The sequence below is a fragment of the Schistocerca gregaria genome, chromosome 8 (genome assembly GCF_023897955.1).
Source record: "Schistocerca gregaria isolate iqSchGreg1 chromosome 8, iqSchGreg1.2, whole genome shotgun sequence".
NCBI classification, from domain to species: Eukaryota; Metazoa; Arthropoda; class Insecta; order Orthoptera; family Acrididae; genus Schistocerca; species Schistocerca gregaria.
In genome coordinates, this window is record NC_064927.1 from 213,849,019 (window position 1) to 213,869,640 (window position 20,622).

Here is a 20,622-nt window from a genome sequence, read left to right on the forward strand (position 1 = left end):
GTTCACTGGTGTATAGAGATCGTTTATATTGCCACATTTCCCATCGTCCATCGAACTATACGAAAATCCATGGCAGATTTATGCTTTCCGGCAATAAATCTCCTCACAATCTCTTCAGTTGAAACTTCCGGGCTGAGAGGCCGTGGTCGATGTATAAAATTTCCACCTGACGTTTCGTCTCCATCTGCGGGAGACATCTTCTGAGGTCGTCCGGCTACTGAGGCTCCAGGTACTCTCGCATTTGTAGAGCGCATAGCGGGCACCACCATTCGTCACGTGATGCCAACGGTATGCCTATCTTTGGAAGGCGTCATCAATTGTCATTCCGCTGGCGCAACGTGGACATCCATATTTTGTTCAACTTTAAAAGTTCCTCTTTTCTATTAAAATTGTTATGATGTTTGTGAATTTCTATTGCTTCTCTGTACTCCTCACAATCTCTTGAAAATTCTCCCAAAGTAGCTCTAAGGTCGCTCCAGGAACATGACCGTCACAGCTAATAAGACCACTGGCGCAAAGCCACTGCTTGCTTACACTGAAAGAGCGAAAGTTGTATAAGTGTACTACATATGTCGTGTTCTTATGACCCGCCAGGTTAGCCGAGAGCGCTAATACGCTGCTCCCTGGACTCAGGTGGGCGTGGTAGCACCAGATCTAATCCGCCTGGTGTTTTAACAACGAGGGTCTGGATGCGGTTTTTGGGCTGTTTTCCACATCCCACTAGGTGAATACCGGGCTGTTCCCCACGTCCCACCTCAGTTACACGACCCGCAGACATTTGAAAAAGTTCACACTATTTCTTGGCTAGCACTAGATGCAGACAGCTGGGGTACGTTACTTCCATCCCAGGGGGTGCAGAGAGACAGGAAGGGCATCTGGACACCCCCTAACACTGACATTGCCAAATCCATGGTAACATGGCCGACACCGCGTTGAAGTGGAACAAAGGCCAAGAAAAAGATGATGATGTCGTCTTCTAATGGTTTCCAGTACGAATGATGGTGCAGTTTCTGTAATGATATTTACAGTCCCATTAAAAATTTCATAGAGACATACATTGGTGCTTAAAGGAAAGGTAAGTGCTAACGCTTACAGAAAATTTCTCACTGACCACATTCAAAATGGCTCTGAGCGCTGTGGGACTTAACATCTGAGATCATCAGTTCCATACAACTTAGAACTACTTAAACTTAACTAACCTAAGGACATTACACACATCCATGCCCGAGGCAGGATTCGAACCTGTGACCGTAGCGGTCACGCGGTTCCAGACTGAAGCGCCTAGAACCGTTCGGGCACTCTGGCTGGCGCTGCAAGTAAGAATATGTATTTATACATTTTGTTTGCAGTGTCGCAAATAATGATTGAGGAATAAATAGCACCACACAGGTCGCCAGTATAAAGAACTCAGAGGTATTTTTGTTGAGCTATGTACACGGAGTATCTTGGGCTGCTAAGTTTAGTGTTTCACTTGTGCTCTTTTCAGGTCTTCAGTGAGGCTCGCAAGGCCTGCCCGGACTACCTCCGAAAGGTGGTGCCCATAGCTGGCGACTGCACTCAGCCGGGACTGGGGATCAGCCCAGATGACGCTGCCGAGCTCGCCAGCAAGGTGTCCGTGTTCTTCCACGTGGCCGCCACTGTGCGGTTCGACGCGGACCTCCGCACCGCCGCCGCCACCAATGTGTCCTCCACCTGCGAGGCCGTTGCTCTCATGAAGCGCATGACCAACCTCAAGGTGAGTGCTGGCCAACATTATTCATTCAGCGCCTCAAACCTAGACTATCAGCCTTTCTTCTCGGATGCAGTTCGTTAAAACGTCTCTTTGAAAAGTATATATTCAGCAAACTATTAACAGGTAATCGACAGGTGAACATTTTACTGATTGAAATCTGCTTCAAGGAGTAGGAAATGTGGTTAACCTCGGAATTTCTCATTATTCCATGCAAAAAATTTGCACGGTTTGGCCATCCAACACGGTGCTCATTGTTCCTTGGAGGCCAGATGCACACAGAAAGTGTTCATGGTTCATGGACTGGGAAAGAGCAACCTGCTTACCTAGATTGTTTGCAAGTTTTAATCGATGCGATAAATAGATTCAAAATAACTTACATCTACCCTGGAGCAAACGTTGCTCCGGATCATAATTTGCTGGAGACAGATGAACGACCTAAGCGAAGGCATGTTGAATCAATTGGTAAAAAATGAGATGCCGTTATGTTTGCCCCTGAAGGATCTAAGACCTAGTCACAAACCACAGAAGAAAAACAAGAGTTAAGCAGAATGTGCCAACGTAGCAGAAGAGTTGAAGGGTATTACAAATAGAAAGCCGGCCGCTGTGGCCGAGCGGTTCTAGGCGCTTCAGTCCGGAACCGCGCTGCTGCTACGGTCGCAGGTTGAATCCTGTGTGTGATGTCTTTACGTTAGTTAGGTCTAGTGGACTGATTACCTCAGATGTTAAGTCCTATAATGCTTAGAGCCATTTTTTTGAAAAATATAAATTTCATAAGTTTGGAGAAGTAACGAAGGAAAAAAAGTATGTACGAACTGATTTCATGGTGTACGTTAGATGAAACGGATTAACGTAGAAAACTGAAGAAAAAACTGTAATTACAGTTAAATCATGAACTAAGAAGATTAAATATTTAGGCTAGCTAGAAATGGATGAAACGCCAGTCTAATGAAAGTGGACAAATGGAAAAGGAAGATAAATTAGAATAAATGTGCAGAAAGTTTAAGTACCTAACAAACAAAGCTTAACGAAACGTGAGAGACAACTGGGGGTTTGCTCAATAAAAATGTAAAGGTAGCAATGTGCCTAGAACGGAACAAAAAGATGCGGAAGGATTTTGCTGAAGAACTACAAGGTGGCCACACGTGAATGAGACCGAACTATGAAATGGTATGTCATAAAATGTACCATGAATCAAATATATTGCGATGTGAGGCGGAGAAAACCATTACCAATCGCATAATGAGGAGGAAAATTGCGGAAATTGCTGAGGTCCTGAAGGCTTTGGGAAATGAAGGAAATGAAGCGACAACTAGACTGACCAGCTTTGTTAGTGTGATGAGGTCGTTTGCCCTGAAGTTTTAAACTAATCCACTAGCTTCACGAAATATGTACAAAGCCAAAGAATGCAATCCTTAAAGCACAATTAATTTCATACTCAGCTTTACGAGGATAGTGCATAAACTCGTACTTTGATTATAAAGAAAATTTAGGTAAACGTGAGGATGACTCAGTTTCGATTCGGAAAACGAAAACGAAAATTTTTTTGATCGGTAGAGACCGATCGGACCAAGAATGATAGATGTTAACAGAAATATTTACACATGTTATGTCGATTGGGAGAAGACGTTCCGCAGTATTCACTGGAGTATCCTCTTGAAGCCCTTGAAACATAGTGTTGTAAACTTAAAGGACAGAAGACTGGTTGTGAAACTCTGCACTAAACAAAGATTTTGTTGTAAGGACTGGCAATGAGCAAATGGACGGCAAAAGGCAACATATTTGACTGAGAAAGAATTAAAATATTGTGTGCGGAGAATCATGCAGTGTTGGATGAAGCAGACGACAGACTAAAAATTGTGGTAGAGCGCCTCGTAATGGCTGGGAGAGAATATGCATTGAGTATACATATTGGAATGACGTCAGAGATGAGAAACAGCACACATCAAGATTCCGTCAAACTATCATTGCAACAAGTAAAATTATTTAATTTATTTTTATTTATGTTGAGACTGAAAATCAATTAAGTCAATATCACACATGAAATGTTCTTTATTTAGATTGATTACTAGTTTCGGCTAACAGTCTAGCCATCTTCAGATCGATTCCAACCACGAAGATTTCAGTCCTCAACGCAAATAAAAAAATGTCTTAGAAATAATTCAAAAGCCACGATCGCTTAAATACTGCTTACTGGGTAACCGGTATCAACACACTAAAGGTGCCATCATTGGATCTGAATGTAAATTAACATTTAGAAACCGTTTGGATATAATGATACATGAGGCAGACCACCTGATATAAAATCATTGTCACAAAAATTAAGAAACAACTGCTCTCCTGGTCATTCTTTTCCATAAGATGTGTAAAAGCAAAGCCACAAGATAAAACTATTTGTTACATGACCGCTGAGTCGAGCAGCTTTTGTATTATTTCTGCAACGGAGTGATCGCCCCACACGCACTATGTGTTCACAGGAAAAAAAATTTTCAACAGTTGCGTATCTCCTTGTTGACAACAGTGAACAAAAGTGATAAAATTACTTTGTTACTTAGGGAGCTTGTTACAAAAAAGGAAAGTTGAGTGTAGGAAGTAGAATATACGTAAATGAGCAACTGAGTTTTCGGAATGGTGAACCGTTGGTTGACATGAAAACGAATTCTCGCAGAAGACAGAGACCTGCCAAATGTTTTGTGAGGAGTGTAGTATTACAAAGTAGCGAAATACAAAAGGTCGGAATGGAAGATAATTAATAGTTTTGAAATGTGGTATCCGAGAATACTGCTTGAGCATTCAGAAGGAGAGAAGGCAATGAAATGAAACTTTACGGGTTGGGAAGGTATGCGACATTATTTCATTAATTACTAAACCGAGTCAAGAATTCGGTAGTGTGAGTCTCCTTGCGAGTATGATGTTCCACCCCTATTTGACCTCAATACATGCGCTGATTCTGTCGGAGAGGGTGTCGAAAAGTTGATGTATAGTCTTCTGAGGCAAGGTAGTCCACAACTGTTGTAACTGCTCCTTTAACTGCTCCTTCGTATGATCCACACTGTCACTGAGAGTTGACGTCAGAGCTGGTGCCACATACGTTCTAACGGAAACATATCTGGGGATCGTAGTCGCATCGCAGATAGTTCATTGAGAGACGTGCTATATGTGAACGAACACTGTCCTGTTCAACAATGGGACTGTTACATAAAAGGTAACGCATGAGGACACAGGATGTACGCGACACACCGTTGTGCCGTAATAACTGCCTCAGTCACTACCAACCGCGACCTGAGGTTGCAGCTGATGCCTCCCCGCGTCACGACAAGGGGAGATCCACCGGTATGTCTCTCCAAAACATTGGAAGAACGGGATTTCTCACCAGATCGCCGCTGTACTCGCTGACGATGGTGGTGTGGGTTGGTGCGAAACCGCGATTCATCGGTAAGCACAATGCGACGACGTTCATCAGCATTCAATACATCCTAGTCACTTTTTATTCTTAATGGCAGACTGTGCATGGTACTGTGCTTCCCTAGTTTCGGCGTTGCAATTAGGAAACCAATAGTGCATGATTACACAGAATGTTGGCAGGGAGTCCATTTCTCGTTCTCGTATCATAGATTCCGATATTAATGGTTGAAGATGTGCTTGGTGTACCATACGGCGATCCTCTCTAATGGTAGTCAGACGTGGTCGACTAGAACCTTTGGGACGAGCATACCTGCTGTCCTCACGTTCCCATGCAATCCAGACTGGGTCGCTGTCACATCTGAATGCGCCTCAACTCTGGATACTGCACGGTTAGAGCAGCTGGCCAAGTGGATACCCCACAATGAGGCCTCTTTCAAATTCTGCCAGATATTGAACGCGCAGTCTCACAAAAGTACGCGGCACCTCCGTGTCCCTGAAAGTGGTCTCTCAATATCTGACGCTGTTCATGCCTTTAATATACCCTACCAGAGTTGATAATAGCACTTAACAGTAGCAACACTAAAGCTCTCTGGTGAACGTTCTACCTGTCGCAGGAAATTCCAGCTCTAATCATTTACATACCCACCGATAGTGTATATGTGTACGTAGTTGTACAGGGTATTTCAGAGGTGATGGTCAATAATTCACACATGGAAAGTACAGGCCAAAAGTAGCTAAAAAGCGCCGATGAAGATGGGTCCACAAATCAACACTTGTCGTGGTACAACAACATTTTGTTGCGGTTCATCAGCTTCTAGGAACTGATGGCATCCCTAAACGCTAAAGTGCGTGTTCAAAATGTTGTCCATGCGACTGAATGCAACATTGGCATTTTCTGTGAAATGAGTGGCGAATCCTCTCAGGCAGTCCTGTGGAATTCTATAAATTCTGGAAGGTGCTTCAATCCGCAAGCGTAATTTCTCAAGAGAGTTGACATCGGTAACGTAGACCAGGCTTTTGACATTACCCCACACATAGGAATCCATTGGATTTAGATCCGGAGACCTTGGAGGCCATGCCACTGGTCCTCCTCTACCTGTCCACGGTAGATGTCAGTGCACTCCTAAATGAAAATGTACTGGAGCACCATGCATGAACCATAAGTTCAGGCGTTGGTTCAGTGGAGCATCATCATGTGCATCTGGAATTACAGGCCACAGAACCCGCATTTACTGCTGTCCGGTTAGTCTCTGTGCTCCAGAAGTGTTGTCCAATTGTCCGGCGTCCGAGCTGTCCTTCTCAGACGTTCAACGAGTAACGCTGTTGATGCCGACGTACGTGTGTTGCATTAGGATTCACATGGGACCAGATTTGACAGTTATGGTGGTTAAAAGTACTGTCACAGCTAAATCCAGCCTCATCCGCAAACAGAACACTGCTTACAAACAGGAGATTCAGTGTACATTGTTGTTGCACCCATTGGCATAAAGTCTCTCTAGGAGGGAAGTCTGCATTGTTGAGGGCTTGAACACACTGGAGATGATATGAATAGAGTACTTGCCGATGTAAAATCCGCCACACACTGCTATAACTCATGGCACGCTATTGGGTAGCAATCCTCCACGCGGAAGTACACGGACGTTCATGTACAATGCGTAACACCCTTTTCTCAACATCGGCTGTTATGAATCTGCGTCGATCTTTTCGTACATGAAGTGCGAAACTCCCGGTTTCTCTAAGGCGCTGATGTAACCAGCTAAATTTACGCCTGTCGGACTGCGTGTGGAGAGGAAAAGCTTCTTCATACAATCGTGGAGCCTCAAGGGCGCTGCCATTCGCTTTGCCATACATGAAGTTCATGTCAGCGTACTCTTCATTGGCGTAACCTCTGCCCATTGTGCCTTCACGTTCGTAAGTAATTGCGATGCCGAAACAACGCAGTGTAAGTTGGTAGTCGATCCCAAACTTTGAGATACCAACGTGAATATCGCGGTATCCAGGGGAGTTTACAGTTCGTTCCTAATTCTAATTAATGCGATACCTCGACAACGGTTGATTCGCAGACCCATGTTAACCAGAGCTTTTTAGCTACTTTTGGCCAGTACTTTCCATGTGTGAATAATTGACCGTCACTTGTGAAGCACACTGCATTGACATCCGAACATGTCCTCGGGTACTTCATTTTTTTTTTCAGGTGTACTTACAGTACAGTGGACAGCCGAAATGACGAATGGGGAAAAGAACAGAAGAAATAAGGAAGAGTGAATGAAGGAAAGGGAGAGGAAGGCGAAGAAGACCTGGAATGGTATATGTCAGTAATAAGTGATGAACTCTTTAGAATGTTATCGGAGAAACACAAGGCAGGGCAAAATGGAGCGTCCAGTCGAAAGCTTCCAGAAGACATGCATGCCAAAGAAGAAGAGTCAAATACATACTGTTCTGCAACAAGAGATGAAAGGATAGACTGAATCAGAAAGCAGATCAGTATGATTTTTAAAAAAAAATTAGACTTTTGTTTCAATAAACTAAAAAGCTCTAAAACGCTTTTTTTTAAGTATTTGATAATAGATAATTATACTGTCAGTCTAAAGATATGAATATATGAATACCTCACGGTTTCGATTGCAGTAGCGCAATCTTCATCAGAATAAAAAGTTACATGGAATACACGTAATCACACAATGGTTTAAAATGTCTGCATAGACGTTTTAAACAATGGTGTGATTTCATGTATTCCATGTAACTTTTTATTTTGATGAAGATTGCGCTACTGCAATCGAAACTGTGGTCAACTGACAAAATTTTGTGCAGCCCAAGTCCCTTTATGTACGTCCTGTGATTAAATAGCGTACGGTGGCTGGGTCGCAACCGATCAAATGTTCGAAATTCCTGACCAAAATAAATTTATTCAAAATAAGTAGTGTAAGAAGCGTTGTTTATGACAAACGATAAAAAGTCTATAACTCTGTGTACTGCAGTTTTATCCTTATTTGCTGTTCAACCTGTCAGTGTCAGAAATGTGGTTTTGATTATGTAAATCGATGTAGAGCATCCATTGGCGGTATATTCGAGTGTTATCTGCCGAATCTTTACGTCATATTGTCGTAACGTTTCAAGAGTCTGCTGTTCACCTTCAAGGGACGCGTCGGTATGTCCGTTTCATTCATTTATAGCTGCTCGGCCGAAGACTGCTCCGCTGAGAGCCCTACGGGCAGTCCCCAACCTCCGGAAGAAAAATCGCGCACGGTGGAGTAGAGCAGTCCTGGCAAGGTGGACGGCGGTGTGGCAGTCGATCCATGGTGCTGCTTGTCTATTCCGCTCGCTGATAAGAAACAACTGCGTGGACACAACTGTCAGATAACATTTCAGGGATCCAGTGGACGAATGGAAATCATCTCTACTGTGAAGATCTTTCAGCACTCTCAAGAACGGTGTGAGGTTCGATGTGCTACATTCATTGTTGATGGTGATTCCAATTCATATAGATCAATAATTGATAGCAGGCCCTGAGATGACCTAACAACGATAAAGTTAAAAAGTTTCTGTCATGTGCAGAAACGAATGGGTACCCGACTGCGCAAAATCAGGCAGAACTTTTCTAGCAAAAACCTTCAAGATAGCAAGACTATTAGAGGACGTGCGGTTGACAAAACAGTCAATCAGCTAAGTTAATAATATGGCCAAGCCTTTAGAAAGAATACGGACAACCTGGAACGAATGAAGAGAGCAGTATGGGTAACGTTTTTCGTCAAGACATCAAGTGAAGAGAAGCCACTAGACAACTTGTGTTCTGTTGATTGTTGTAAATACCACAAATCTGAGGCAGCAGTAACCGAATATACCCGTGGAAACATCATCCCTGAAGCTGTTGGAGCAGTAATAAAGTCAATACATAGAGCGTAGCACATCCAGATCTTCTGAAGAAATGTTTCACCGAAAAAGCTCAAAATGTAAATGAGGCTTTCTACAGTGTTGTATGGACCTGGTTGCAAAAAACGTATTTGTGACTGGAAGGCACTGAAAGTTGGGGGTCAACGATGCTGTGATTACCTTCAGTTATGGAAATTCAAGCAGAATAAAGGTTCTGAAACAATTTGAAATTAAGTTTCGCGATAACACAGGAGCATTCCTACAAGATCTGGATAGACAGCGAGTCTCCAAAGCAGAAATTATGGTCAAAAATACATCAGAAGCCGGCCGCTGTGGCCGAGCGGTTCTAGGCGCTTCAGTCTGGAACCGCGCTGCTGCTACGGTCGCAGGTTTAATTAGTTCTAAGTCTAGGGGACTGATGACCTCAGATATTAAGTCCCATAGTGCTTAGAGCCATTTGAACCACTTGAACAACAAAAGCTGGAAGATCGCTCAGACGGAGAAAGAGACTGCGTCTGGCTGATACTGAAGATGATAAAGATTTCACAACGGGAGGGTTTCGGGCTCTCTTCATTCAACACAGAATTTTCCTTTACTTCAACTATCAGGTGCGATTTCTGAAAAACAACTTCTTTACAAATATTTCCTACTATCTCATAAAATACTTAAGCTATGGGCTCTAAAACTTTCATTTATTATTGACAGCTGTATTATGTTTATGTGCATCTACAATGATAGAGATACCGCTCATAATCTGATCATAAAAATATATTTTTTTCAATTACATAAATGTTTAAGAGCTTCCTTAAAAAATTCGTATGTTTATTCCTAACAAAGTTACACACTTGCTAGCAGGCCAGAATATGTATCATATATGACTCAATAACCTGGGACGGCTTTGTTTTATTACCTTGGATAGCTACAGAGAAAACCGGCATTTGATACTCCCCTTAATGACGAGGAGTCGGTGTGCCAACCAGCCTGTGTATAGCATTTAGGAGGTTTCTCACATCTCACCAGGTGAATAGGGTACTTTTTCCCCTGCTCTATCTCAGATACAGGTTACACGGACATTTATATCATCTTCTCGCACCTGCACACAAAACGTACCACATTGTATACACAGACTGAATTGGTACAGTCTTTCCACCCTGGGGTGGGGTGGGGAGGGGGTGGAAGAAAGGTGCGGAAGTTTGAATAGGAGGCTGATGACCTTAGACGATAGATTTTCTTATACACTCATCTGCATCAGCGACTTATTCCTACCGCCCTTTTGACGGCGAAATCCCAGAACCCGTCAGAGCGGCACCGCACCTTCGTCTATTCTAAAGACCTTCGTTGATGCTGATTCAGTGCTCTGTCACTGCAGATTTTTGAGCTCTCTGCTTTCCATTCTTTGAGAGCAGATAGTACGTACAAAACGAGAAGTTCTTCAGTAAACATGGGCTCTAAAATTCATACCCTAAGAGCTAGGAGAACGTTTTTTCCAGAAAGAGAGATGTGTTTCACAGTAGGGAACTTAAACAAGTGCTCGTAGCTATTAAGGTAAGCACTCTAGAACCCATATTCACTGCACATTATTTTCCTGTTTTGGTCGATACTACCGCCTTTCAAAATATGGGAAGCATAGGGCTTGGAGTAAAAGAGATTTAATTCACAGTACCTAAGATGACGGAGTGCTACTAGATGTTAAGTTTCACATTTTAGAGCCAAAGTTTAACAGACTTTTTTGCTGGTACCATTTACACTACTGGCCATTAAAATTGCTACACCACGAAGATGACGTGCTACAGACTCGAAATTTAACCGACAGGAAGAAAATGCTGCGATATGCAAATGATTAGCTTTTCAGAGCATTCACACAAGGTTGGCGCCGTGGCGACACCCACAACGTGCTGACATGAGGAAAGTTTCCAACCGATTTCTCATACACAAAAAGCAGTTGATCGGCGTTGCCTGGCGAAACGTTGTTGTCATGCGTCGTGTAAGGAGGAGAAATGTGTGCCATCACGTTTCCGACTTTGAGAAAGGTCGGATTGTAGCCTATCGCGATTGCGGTTTATCGTATCGCCACATTGCTGCTCGCGTTGGTCGAGATCCAATAACGGATAGCAGAATATGGAATCGGTGGGTTAAGGAGGGTAATACGGAACACCGTGCTGGATCCCAACTGCCTCGTATCACTAGCAGTCGAGATGACAGGCATCTTATCCGCATGGCTCTAAGGGATCGTGCAGCAACGTCTCGATCGCTGAGTCAACAGATGGGGACGTTTGCAAGACAACCATCTGCACGAACAGTTCGTGCGACGTTTGCAGCAGCATGGACTATCAGTTCGGAGACCATGGCTGCGGTTACCCTTGGCGCTGCATCACAGACAGGAGCGCCTGCGATGGTGTACTCTACGACGAACCTGGGTGCACGAATGGAAAAACGTCATTTGTTTCGGATGAATCCAGGTTCTGTTTACAGCATCATGATGGTCGCATCCGTGTTCGGCGATATCGCGGTGAACGCACATTGGAAGCGTGTATTCGTCATCGCCATACTGGCGTATCACCTGGCGTGATGGTACGGGGTGCTATTGGTTACACGTCTCGGTCACCTCTTAATCTTATTGACGGCACTTTTAACAGTGGACGTTACATTTAGGATGGGTTACGAACCGTGGCTCTACCCTTCATTCGATCCCTGCGAAACCCTAAATTTCAGCAGGATAATGCACGATCGCATGTTGCAAGTCCTGTACAGGCCTTTCTGGATACAGCAAATTTTCGACTGCTGCCCTGGCCAGCACATTCTCCAGGTCTCTGAACAATTGTAAATGTCTGGTCAATGGTGGCCGAACAACTGGCTCGTCACAGTACGCCGGTCACTACTCTTGATGAACTGTGGTATCGTGTTGAAGCTGCACGGGCAGCTGTACTTGTACACGCCATCCAAGCCCTGTTTGACTCAATGCCCAGTTGTAGCAAGGCCGTTATTACGGCCAGAGGTGGTTGTTCTGGGTACTGACTTCTCAGAATCTATGCGCCCAAATTGCGTGAAAATGTAATCACATGTCAGTTCTAGTAAAATATATTTGTCCAATGAATACCCGTATACCATTTGCATTTCTTCTTGGTGTAGCAATTTTAATGGCCAGTAGTGCAGTAGAGACTCGTGCTTCTCAAAAAGGATCAATGCACGGATCGTAGAATTACCACAGTCGTACTTTAGTGGAAGATCTTGCCGAGAACCCGAGAAAATTCTAGTCCTAAGTAAAATCACTAAGCGGGTGGAAGGCTCCTATCCAGTCACCAATTGACTAGTCTGGCGTGGCAGTAGAAGACAGAAGAAGTAAAGACAAAGTATTAAATTTCACATCTAAGACATCGTTCACGGAGGCATATCGTACAAACACAGAGTCGTTTGACCATCGCGTGGACTCCCATATGACGAACATAGTAAGAAGCCTCACTAATGCAGAGAAAGAACTGAAAAAATTTAAAGCAAATAAGTCTACAGGTCCTGATGAAATCCCAGTTCTGTTTTAAAAGTAGCACTCTGTAGCACTGACCCCTTACCTAGCTTGCATTTATCGTGAATCTCTCGCCCAGCGCAAAGTCCCACATGACGGGAAAAAAGCGCCGCTGACCCTTGTACATAAGAAGGGTAAAAGAAAAGACCTGCAATATTACAGACCAACATTCTTACTATCGGTTTGCTGCAGAATTCTTAAACATATTCTCAGTTCGAATACAACAAATTTCCCTGAGACGGATAAGCCTCTGCCCAAAGGTCAGCACAGTTTGAGAAAGCATCACTCGTGCATACCTCTGTTTGCCATTTTCTCACATGACATCCCGTACATCGTGGTTGAAGGGCAAGAGACAGACTTCATTTTCCTAGGTTTCCGATTGACAATGTGCCCCAGTCCAGTCTGTTAAGGAGGGCACACATATAAGTGAGTGCCACGAAAACTTCTTTTATGACAGAATCCACTAGGTTGTCTTCGACGGCGAATGTTCATCAGAGATAAGTTGTGGTCAGGAGCGCCCCAGGAAAGTGTCATAGGGTCAGTGCCATTCTCTATATACATAAATGATCTGACGGACAGGATGAGCAACAATCTGCGGTTGTTTACTAATGATACTGTGGTGTACGGAATGGTGTCATCATTGAGTGACTGTAGGAGGATACAAGATTGCTTAGACAAAACTTGTAGTTGGTGTGATGAATGGCAGCTGGCTCTGAAAGTAGGAAAATATAAGCTAACGTAGATAAACAGGAAAAACAATCCTGTAAAGTTCGAAAAAGCATAAGTATTGTAGTGCTTTACACAGTCACGTTGATTAAATATCAGGACGTAACGGTGCAAAGCGATGTGAAATGCAACGAGGATTGTTGCAAAGTGTGATCCATCCGTAAAGGAGACAACGTATAGAACGCTAGTGCGACCCATTCTCGAGTACTGTTCGAGGATTTTGGATCCCCAGCAGGTCAGGTCGAATCTGTTGAGAGGCGGGCTACTGGATTTGTTACAGGAAGATTCCATCAAAGTATTACGGGGATGCCTCGGGAACTCAACTGGGAATAAAATTAGCGGAAAACATTCTCGATCATATTTTTAATAAATGATTGTACGATCGACAATGTTTTTTACTAATTTTACTTAATTCGAAGATCTCTGTTAAATCCAAGTAATGTTATCTAAAATTATCGACCGGGAATCTCTGGAAAGAAGACGACGTTCTTTTTGCGGAATATTATAGAGAAAATTTAGATAACCGGCATTTCAAGCTGACTACAGAATGATTATACTGCCGCCAACGTCCATTTCACGTAAGAACTACGAAGATAAGGAGAGAGAAATTAGGGTTCGTACGGGGGCGTATAGATAGACGTTTTTCCCTCGCTCTCTTTGCAGCTGGAACAGGAAAGGAAATGACCAATAGTGGTAATGGGTACCGCCCGCCAATCGCCACACGATGGCTTGAGGAATATGTATGTAGAAGTAGATGAAGACGTAGAAGTACTTTTAACTGTTTTGTATTCCGCCTGGAAGGCGGCGCGTGGGTCCGCTCCTGTAAACCGAAGGGTATGTCGAATGTAGGAAGTGAGTAGGAGCAGGAAAAGGTGAAAATCTCTCGGTACTGCTCTTAGAAATGGTTTTACTATATCACAGTATTAACTGAATACATAACTTTGTACTGAGGTGCGAAGCCTTAGACCCGTCGTAAGTAAATCGAAGCTGAAGCGAAGTGTTCCAGCCGTCTGCTCTTGGCAGAATCTGCAGCGGAGCTCATAGATCTGCACAGCGCCTGCTAGAGGGGGCTGAAGTCGATGTCGGTCGTAGTTCGAACTTAAGTACCTGCACCTACGCCGTTGTATCGTTACTTTCGATACCACAAACTGTATGCGTTTACGACATCAATTATGATGCTGCCCGTACAGGAAGTAGAAAATTCTTCGTTGCTAGTGGAATTTTAAATATCGCCATGGCGAGGTATACATTCCACAGAAAGTGTTCTGCGGGTACTAACCTGTCGTCCAAATCTTTGTCCTTCACATACCAAAACAATAAATATCTCATATTTGCTTAATCACTCATATTATTTCGACAGATAATAAATTTGTCGTTCAAATGAATACGGACTGTAGCCACATAATATCTTTACTATCAGAAGTAGTAAGAAGACTTTTAGGTTTACATGCTCTCGAGCTCATCTTCCTCTGTCTTCCTCAAAGGCCATAAGTATTACCAGAGAAGTTAAAGGATTTTCATTCCTTGGTTGCAGGCTTTCGTCTACATGTCGACGGCGTATTCGAATGCCCCCAGGGACGAAATCGAGGAGAAGTTCTACCCTCCAGGGCTGAATGCTGGAGAGCTACTGAAGCTGATCAGCATCATGGACGACGAACAACTGGCGCAGATACTCCCGCTGTGAGTGGTTACCTTTCACAGTTTTCTATCCTAGAGAGAACTGCAGCAGTTTTTATTAGACTACATACACTTCGAATCTGTAGATTTGTATTCAGCAAACGAAATGAACCCCTATCTCCCATCTATTTATTTTTATTGGCATTTTGTGTATTTAGGGCTACCACAATGCTGTCAGCCCTATACTGATAAGCCGAAACATTATGATCACTTAAGCAATATCGATCCGCTGTTCCTTTGCAAAGCAATACACAAGCGATTCTGTGTGACGAATTGGACAAGTCCTTGGTACTGTTGCGTAGAATAACTGTTTATTTTCTTGACTGCGAAATTAGTTCCAAACAGCTCTGTTGGATGACGTTCAATTTTTAAGATTGATTTTCTATTTGGAATTAAATCCAAAATAAAAAGTACAAGTACACTGTGAAACAGAATTAAAGGATCACTTTTTAGAAACCCTAGACTGTTTGAGTCGTACGTTATACGCAATTTAAAGCGGATTCGCACTGTTTAGAATGTGTACAGCATATGTAAACAGATTTGCTATTCTGTACCGTATTTGTATGATGTAACAAGCCCCTGTGAGCAATATGTATATGGACATGGTCTTCTGGACAAGGTGATTTGTATTTTTAAAGATGTTAGCGATGACAAACATTTAAAATGTGCTGAGTTTTAGCCGCTTGATACCTTATGCGTGAGGTTTGGCGTGAAATGAACATACACTCCTGGAAATTGAAATAAGAACACCGTGAATTCATTGTCCCAGGAAGGGGAAACTTTATTGACACATTCCTGGGGTCAGATACATCACATGATCACACTGACAGAACCACAGGCACATAGACACAGGCAATAGAGCATGCACAATGTCGGCACTAGTACAGTGTATATCCACCTTTCGCAGCAATGCAGGCTGCTATTCTCCCATGCAGACGATCGTAGAGATGCTGGATGTAGTCCTGTGGAACGGCTTGCCATGCCATTTCCACCTGGCGCCTCAGTTGGACCAGCGTTCGTGCTGGACGTGCAGACCGCGTGAGACGACGCTTCATCCTTCCCAAACATGCTCAATGGGGGACAGATCCGAAGATCTTGCTGGCCAGTGTAGTTGACTTACACCTTCTAGAGCACGTTGGGTGGCACGGGATACATGCGGACGTGCATTGTCCTGTTGGAACAGCAAGTTCCCTTGCCGGTCTAGGAATGGTAGAACGATGGGTTCGATGACGGTTTGGATGTACCGTGCACTATTCAGTGTCCCCTCGACGATCACCAGACGTGTAAGGCCAGTGTAGGAGATCGCTCCCCACACCATGATGCCGGGTGTTGGCCCTGTGTGCCTCTGTCGTATGCAGTCCTGATTGTGGCGCTCACCTGCACGGCGCCAAACACGCATACGACCATCATTGGCACCAAGGCAGAAGCGACTCTCATCGCTGAAGACGACACGTCTCCATTCGTCCCTCCATTCACGCCTGTCGCGACACCACTGGAGGCGGGCTGCACGATGTTGGGGCGTGAGCGGAAGACGGCCTAACGGTGTGCGGGATCGTAGCCCAGCTTCATGGAGACGGTTACGAATGGTCCTCGCCGATACTCCAGGAGCAACAGTGTCCCTAATTTGCTGGGAAGTGGCGGTGCGGTCCCCTACGGCACTGCGTAGGATCCTACGGTCTTGGCGTGCATCCGTGCGTCGCTGCGGTCCGGTCCCAGGTCGACGGGCACGTGCACCTTCCGCCGACCACTGGCGACAACATCGATGTACTGTGGAGACCTCACGCCCCACGTGTTGAGCAATTCGGCGGTACGTCCACCCGGCCTCCCGCATGCCCACTATACGCCCTCGCTCAAAGTCCGTCAACTGCACATACGGTTTCTTCCACGCTGTCGCGGCATGTTACCAGTGTTAAAGACTGCGATGGAGCTCCGTATGCCACGGCAAACTGGCTGACACTGACGGCGGCGGTGCACAAATGCTGCGCAGCTAGCGCCATTCGACGGCCAACACCGCGGTTCCTGGTGTGTCCGCTGTGCCGTGCGTGTGATCATTGCTTGTACAGCCCTCTCGCAGTGTCCGGAGCAAGTATGGTGGGTCTGACACACCGGTGTCAATGTGTTCTTTTTTCCATTTCCAGGAGTGTATTTTACAATAAAATGGTTTTTAAAACCTGAAGATGATAGCAAAGACTGTTGAAACCGGTTGTCTTCAACGAAGAAATATTTTATGTGATCTTGGTTATTGAATGTTTTTTAACCCTATAATTGTCTCCCATTGCTAAGCACAAGTTTGAAATTGGGCTGAAAGGTGCGTACATCATTTCTCTGTAATGATGCAAAATCGCGGCGCCCTACAACTTCACCAATGGACTGGACAACGCTTCAAACAGCAAGGCGTTGACACGTGCGAAACAAAGGCCACAGCTCGTAAGTTCATGTGACGTGTAAGGTCGGTTAATGACGTCACAGTGACACCAGGTCGCCACACCTCCTCTTACCCACATTGCACCCCTTATTTATGCTCCTTTGCGATGAAGGTTAGAACCGCGATTTTCTTTGAGTGGCTGAGGAAAACAATGCAGACACACGCCTCTCAAAATCAGCACGAAAAAGCCTCAGAGGGTGGCCTAAAGGGCGTCAATGAAATCACCCCATTTCCTTGGGCGTTGGTTCTCACACATTTCGCGATCGAAAACGACGGATGGCAGTGCGATGAGCAAGAAAAACGTGTTCTTGACAGTCTTTAACTCTGCCACTTTCTGGCGCTTCAGCCCTTCTCTAAGTACGTTGTGGGCGGCTTCACCCACATTAAACTTGCTCTGACCACTTTGGATGGCAGCGCGACCGTAATTTTTGCTGTCGTGTTCAGGTTCGAACCACTGGGAATCGTCCCAAACCATTCTACAAATCTGAACATGATGCGTGGCAATAAAGGGTACTTACGTATTTTCGTCTCTCACTTTTCGTGCCTTCCTATGGCGTGTGGCGTGGTCAAGGGGGTGGGAGCTAGGCAGCAGGGACTTTCAATAGTACAGCATTACATTGCGGCGTGAATAAAACGGCTGATGATCCCTCTAAGACTCTGCATTTCGGAAACGTCTAGTGCGCCACCCACGCGTTTAAGTTGAGCGCGTTACAAATGTACTTGCCTGAAACGTCAACACGCACTCTGCCTTGCAGTTGCTCGAGCTCCTGAAGGCATGCAAACAGCCCCTAAGGGGAACCGAAGTGGTTGCGGAATCCATGTTGATTTTTCACAGACGAGAATCCTGTTTCCCAAAAACATCATAATACATGGACATAAAACATGTTCCACAATTCTCCAACATACTGATGTCACCTATGTAGACCTATAATATTACGCGCGTTTGTCCTACAATCATTCTTGAAAACGCGAATAACCTGTGCTTTTTTCCAGTCGCTAGGCACCTTTCGTTGCTCCAGTGACCTAAGAGTTCTTCCACACAATCTCTGTAGAATGTTACAGGTATCTCATATGGTCTTAATGCCTTTCCGTTATAAAGCAATCGCAGTTGTTTTTCTGTTTCGCGATCAGTTACCTCAATATCTGCCATTTCTAAGTTCTTACGGTTATGTAAGGGAGGGATCTTATTACGATCTTCTGTTGAGAAGCAATTTTCGGAAGACTGAATCCAGTATTTCGATCTCCTATCTCCCATTTTCCATTTCGGGTGCCGTTATGGTCACTGAACAGATGATTTCGAATTGCCTATTGGTATTACGTAAGACCGAAATCTCTAAGGGTTTTCAGTCAGATCGATTGTCATAGTCACTGAACACTTCTCTCCTTACGTTCATTTGCGCTCCGTTCACATTTTCTTTCTCAGCCAACTTTTGACATCTATTTAATCTATGATGAAGCTCTCTTTGTTTACATAGCAGTTTTCTAACACGAATGTTACACCACAGTGGGTCTTTCACATCCCTGAAGTTATTGCTTAGAACATAATTGTCTAAGTCATATTGAACGATACTTTTGAATTTTTTCCCATTTGTGTTCCACACCCTCATCCCGAACGCTGAATATTTGACGTTGACTACCGAGATACTCTACAATTTGTATCCCGCCACTCTTGCAAAGCAAAAATATCTTCCTGTCCTTCTTAACATTTCTTGTAATATCTATACACATAGATGCTACCATAGCCATATGATCTCTGATTATCCACCCTCCCCCACCCGTTCTTCGACGTTAGCTGATTCGAGAAGTTCTGGTCTGTTTTATGTTACGAGGTCTAAGACGTTACTTTCACGACTTGTTTCTCTGCCAGTTCGAAATAATTTTTCGACAGGTCATTCAGTAAAATATAACACGAATCTCTGTCTCTGGCACCAGTTTTGATAACATCACTCTCCTATACCTGGCAAGTGGAAGCCACCCTCTGTTACATTAACATGATCAAGAAACTTATTCATGAAATTCTGCAGGTTCTCTCTGAAGCGCTCTAGCACTACAGCTCTTGACGCAGGTGGTCTATAAAATAATCAGATTACCGTTTTACTGTTGATACTTAACTTCCATCAGATTAATTAACACGCAGTTATACGTGATAATCTTGCTAGGTATTATTGATTTTTTACTGCGGTTCTAGGCGCTACAGTCTGGAACCGCGCGACCGCTACGGTCGCAGGTTCGAATCCTGCCTCGGGCATGGATGTGTGTGATGTCCTTAGGTGAGTTAGGTTTACGTAGTGCTAGGAGACTGATGACCTCAGAAGTTAAGTCCCATAGTGCACAGAGCCAGTTGAACCATTTTTGAACTTAATGTAGTTTCAGTTACTTCCAATCAAAATCAGTTTTCAAAACCTACTTGAAGTTCTTCAAATGTCTTAGAGTTATCTTGAGACACGAATCTCCACTGTGAAACACCACCTCTAAAATATTCCACAGAAAATCAAATTGTCCTTTCAACAAGCCATTTTTTAAGGAGTACACACTGAAACGACTTCAAAAATATAAATGGGTATAAATCACCAGCTGCATCATATGGAGAAAGAAATTACCTAATTTTGTTTCATCAGCTTCCATCACAACTCCTTTAACGACAGCTCTTCTACTTAAACTTTTTTCTCTAACTTCAGCTAGCTCTTTAGAGGTCCACTGCTTGATTTGGATATAACACTATCGAAAGCAGCTGAAGTACGTACATCACAACTTTTACTCGTTCATTAAGTTTTGATTACACTTCTTTTGTCTCATAAAAATCAAACCTCTACATTTGATCTCATTTCGGTAGCTGGTAGCCCACAATACTCTGCCAGCTCCTCAGTTTGAATTGATTTAAACTACTACATATATAGATAAAAGCAATACCTTGGCCTTTGTAATCTCTCTCAAAAGAGTCGGTTAATTCAGAGGTTTCTTTCTCAACTGAACAAACAGCTTGAGGCTGTCTCCTTTTTTTATTTCCTGCCACATAGGTTTTAATTTTGCCACATAAATTGCCCACTTTGTAATACACTACTGCTAAATCTGACGTGACTTCACCCTTAAACTTAATGAAGTTTTTAAGATGTTTTGTTATTAGGTCTTTTCTAGTTGGGTTACATAGAGCAGCAATCAGTCGTAGAATTAAGTTGCTTTAATATGACATTTATAGTCACAACACAGATCAGATTCCGACCTGTGTCAGGTCATTATCAATGCTAAAACAAATACATGAGTATATATTAC

The 20,622-nt window shown here is 43.8% G+C and overlaps 1 protein-coding gene across 4 annotated transcripts in view; it reads left to right on the plus strand.

Moving 5' to 3' along the window:
- LOC126284894 (fatty acyl-CoA reductase 1-like) overlaps positions 1-20,622 on the plus strand; it is a 152,580-nt gene that overhangs the window by 59,036 nt on the left and 72,922 nt on the right. For all 4 annotated transcript variants that reach the window (XM_049984152.1, XM_049984155.1, XM_049984153.1 and 1 more), the window contains 2 exons: positions 1,487-1,735; positions 14,785-14,930. In XM_049984152.1, coding sequence (XP_049840109.1) covers positions 1,487-1,735; positions 14,785-14,930 — 395 coding nt within the window. The remainder of the gene's footprint in view (positions 1-1,486; positions 1,736-14,784; positions 14,931-20,622) is intronic.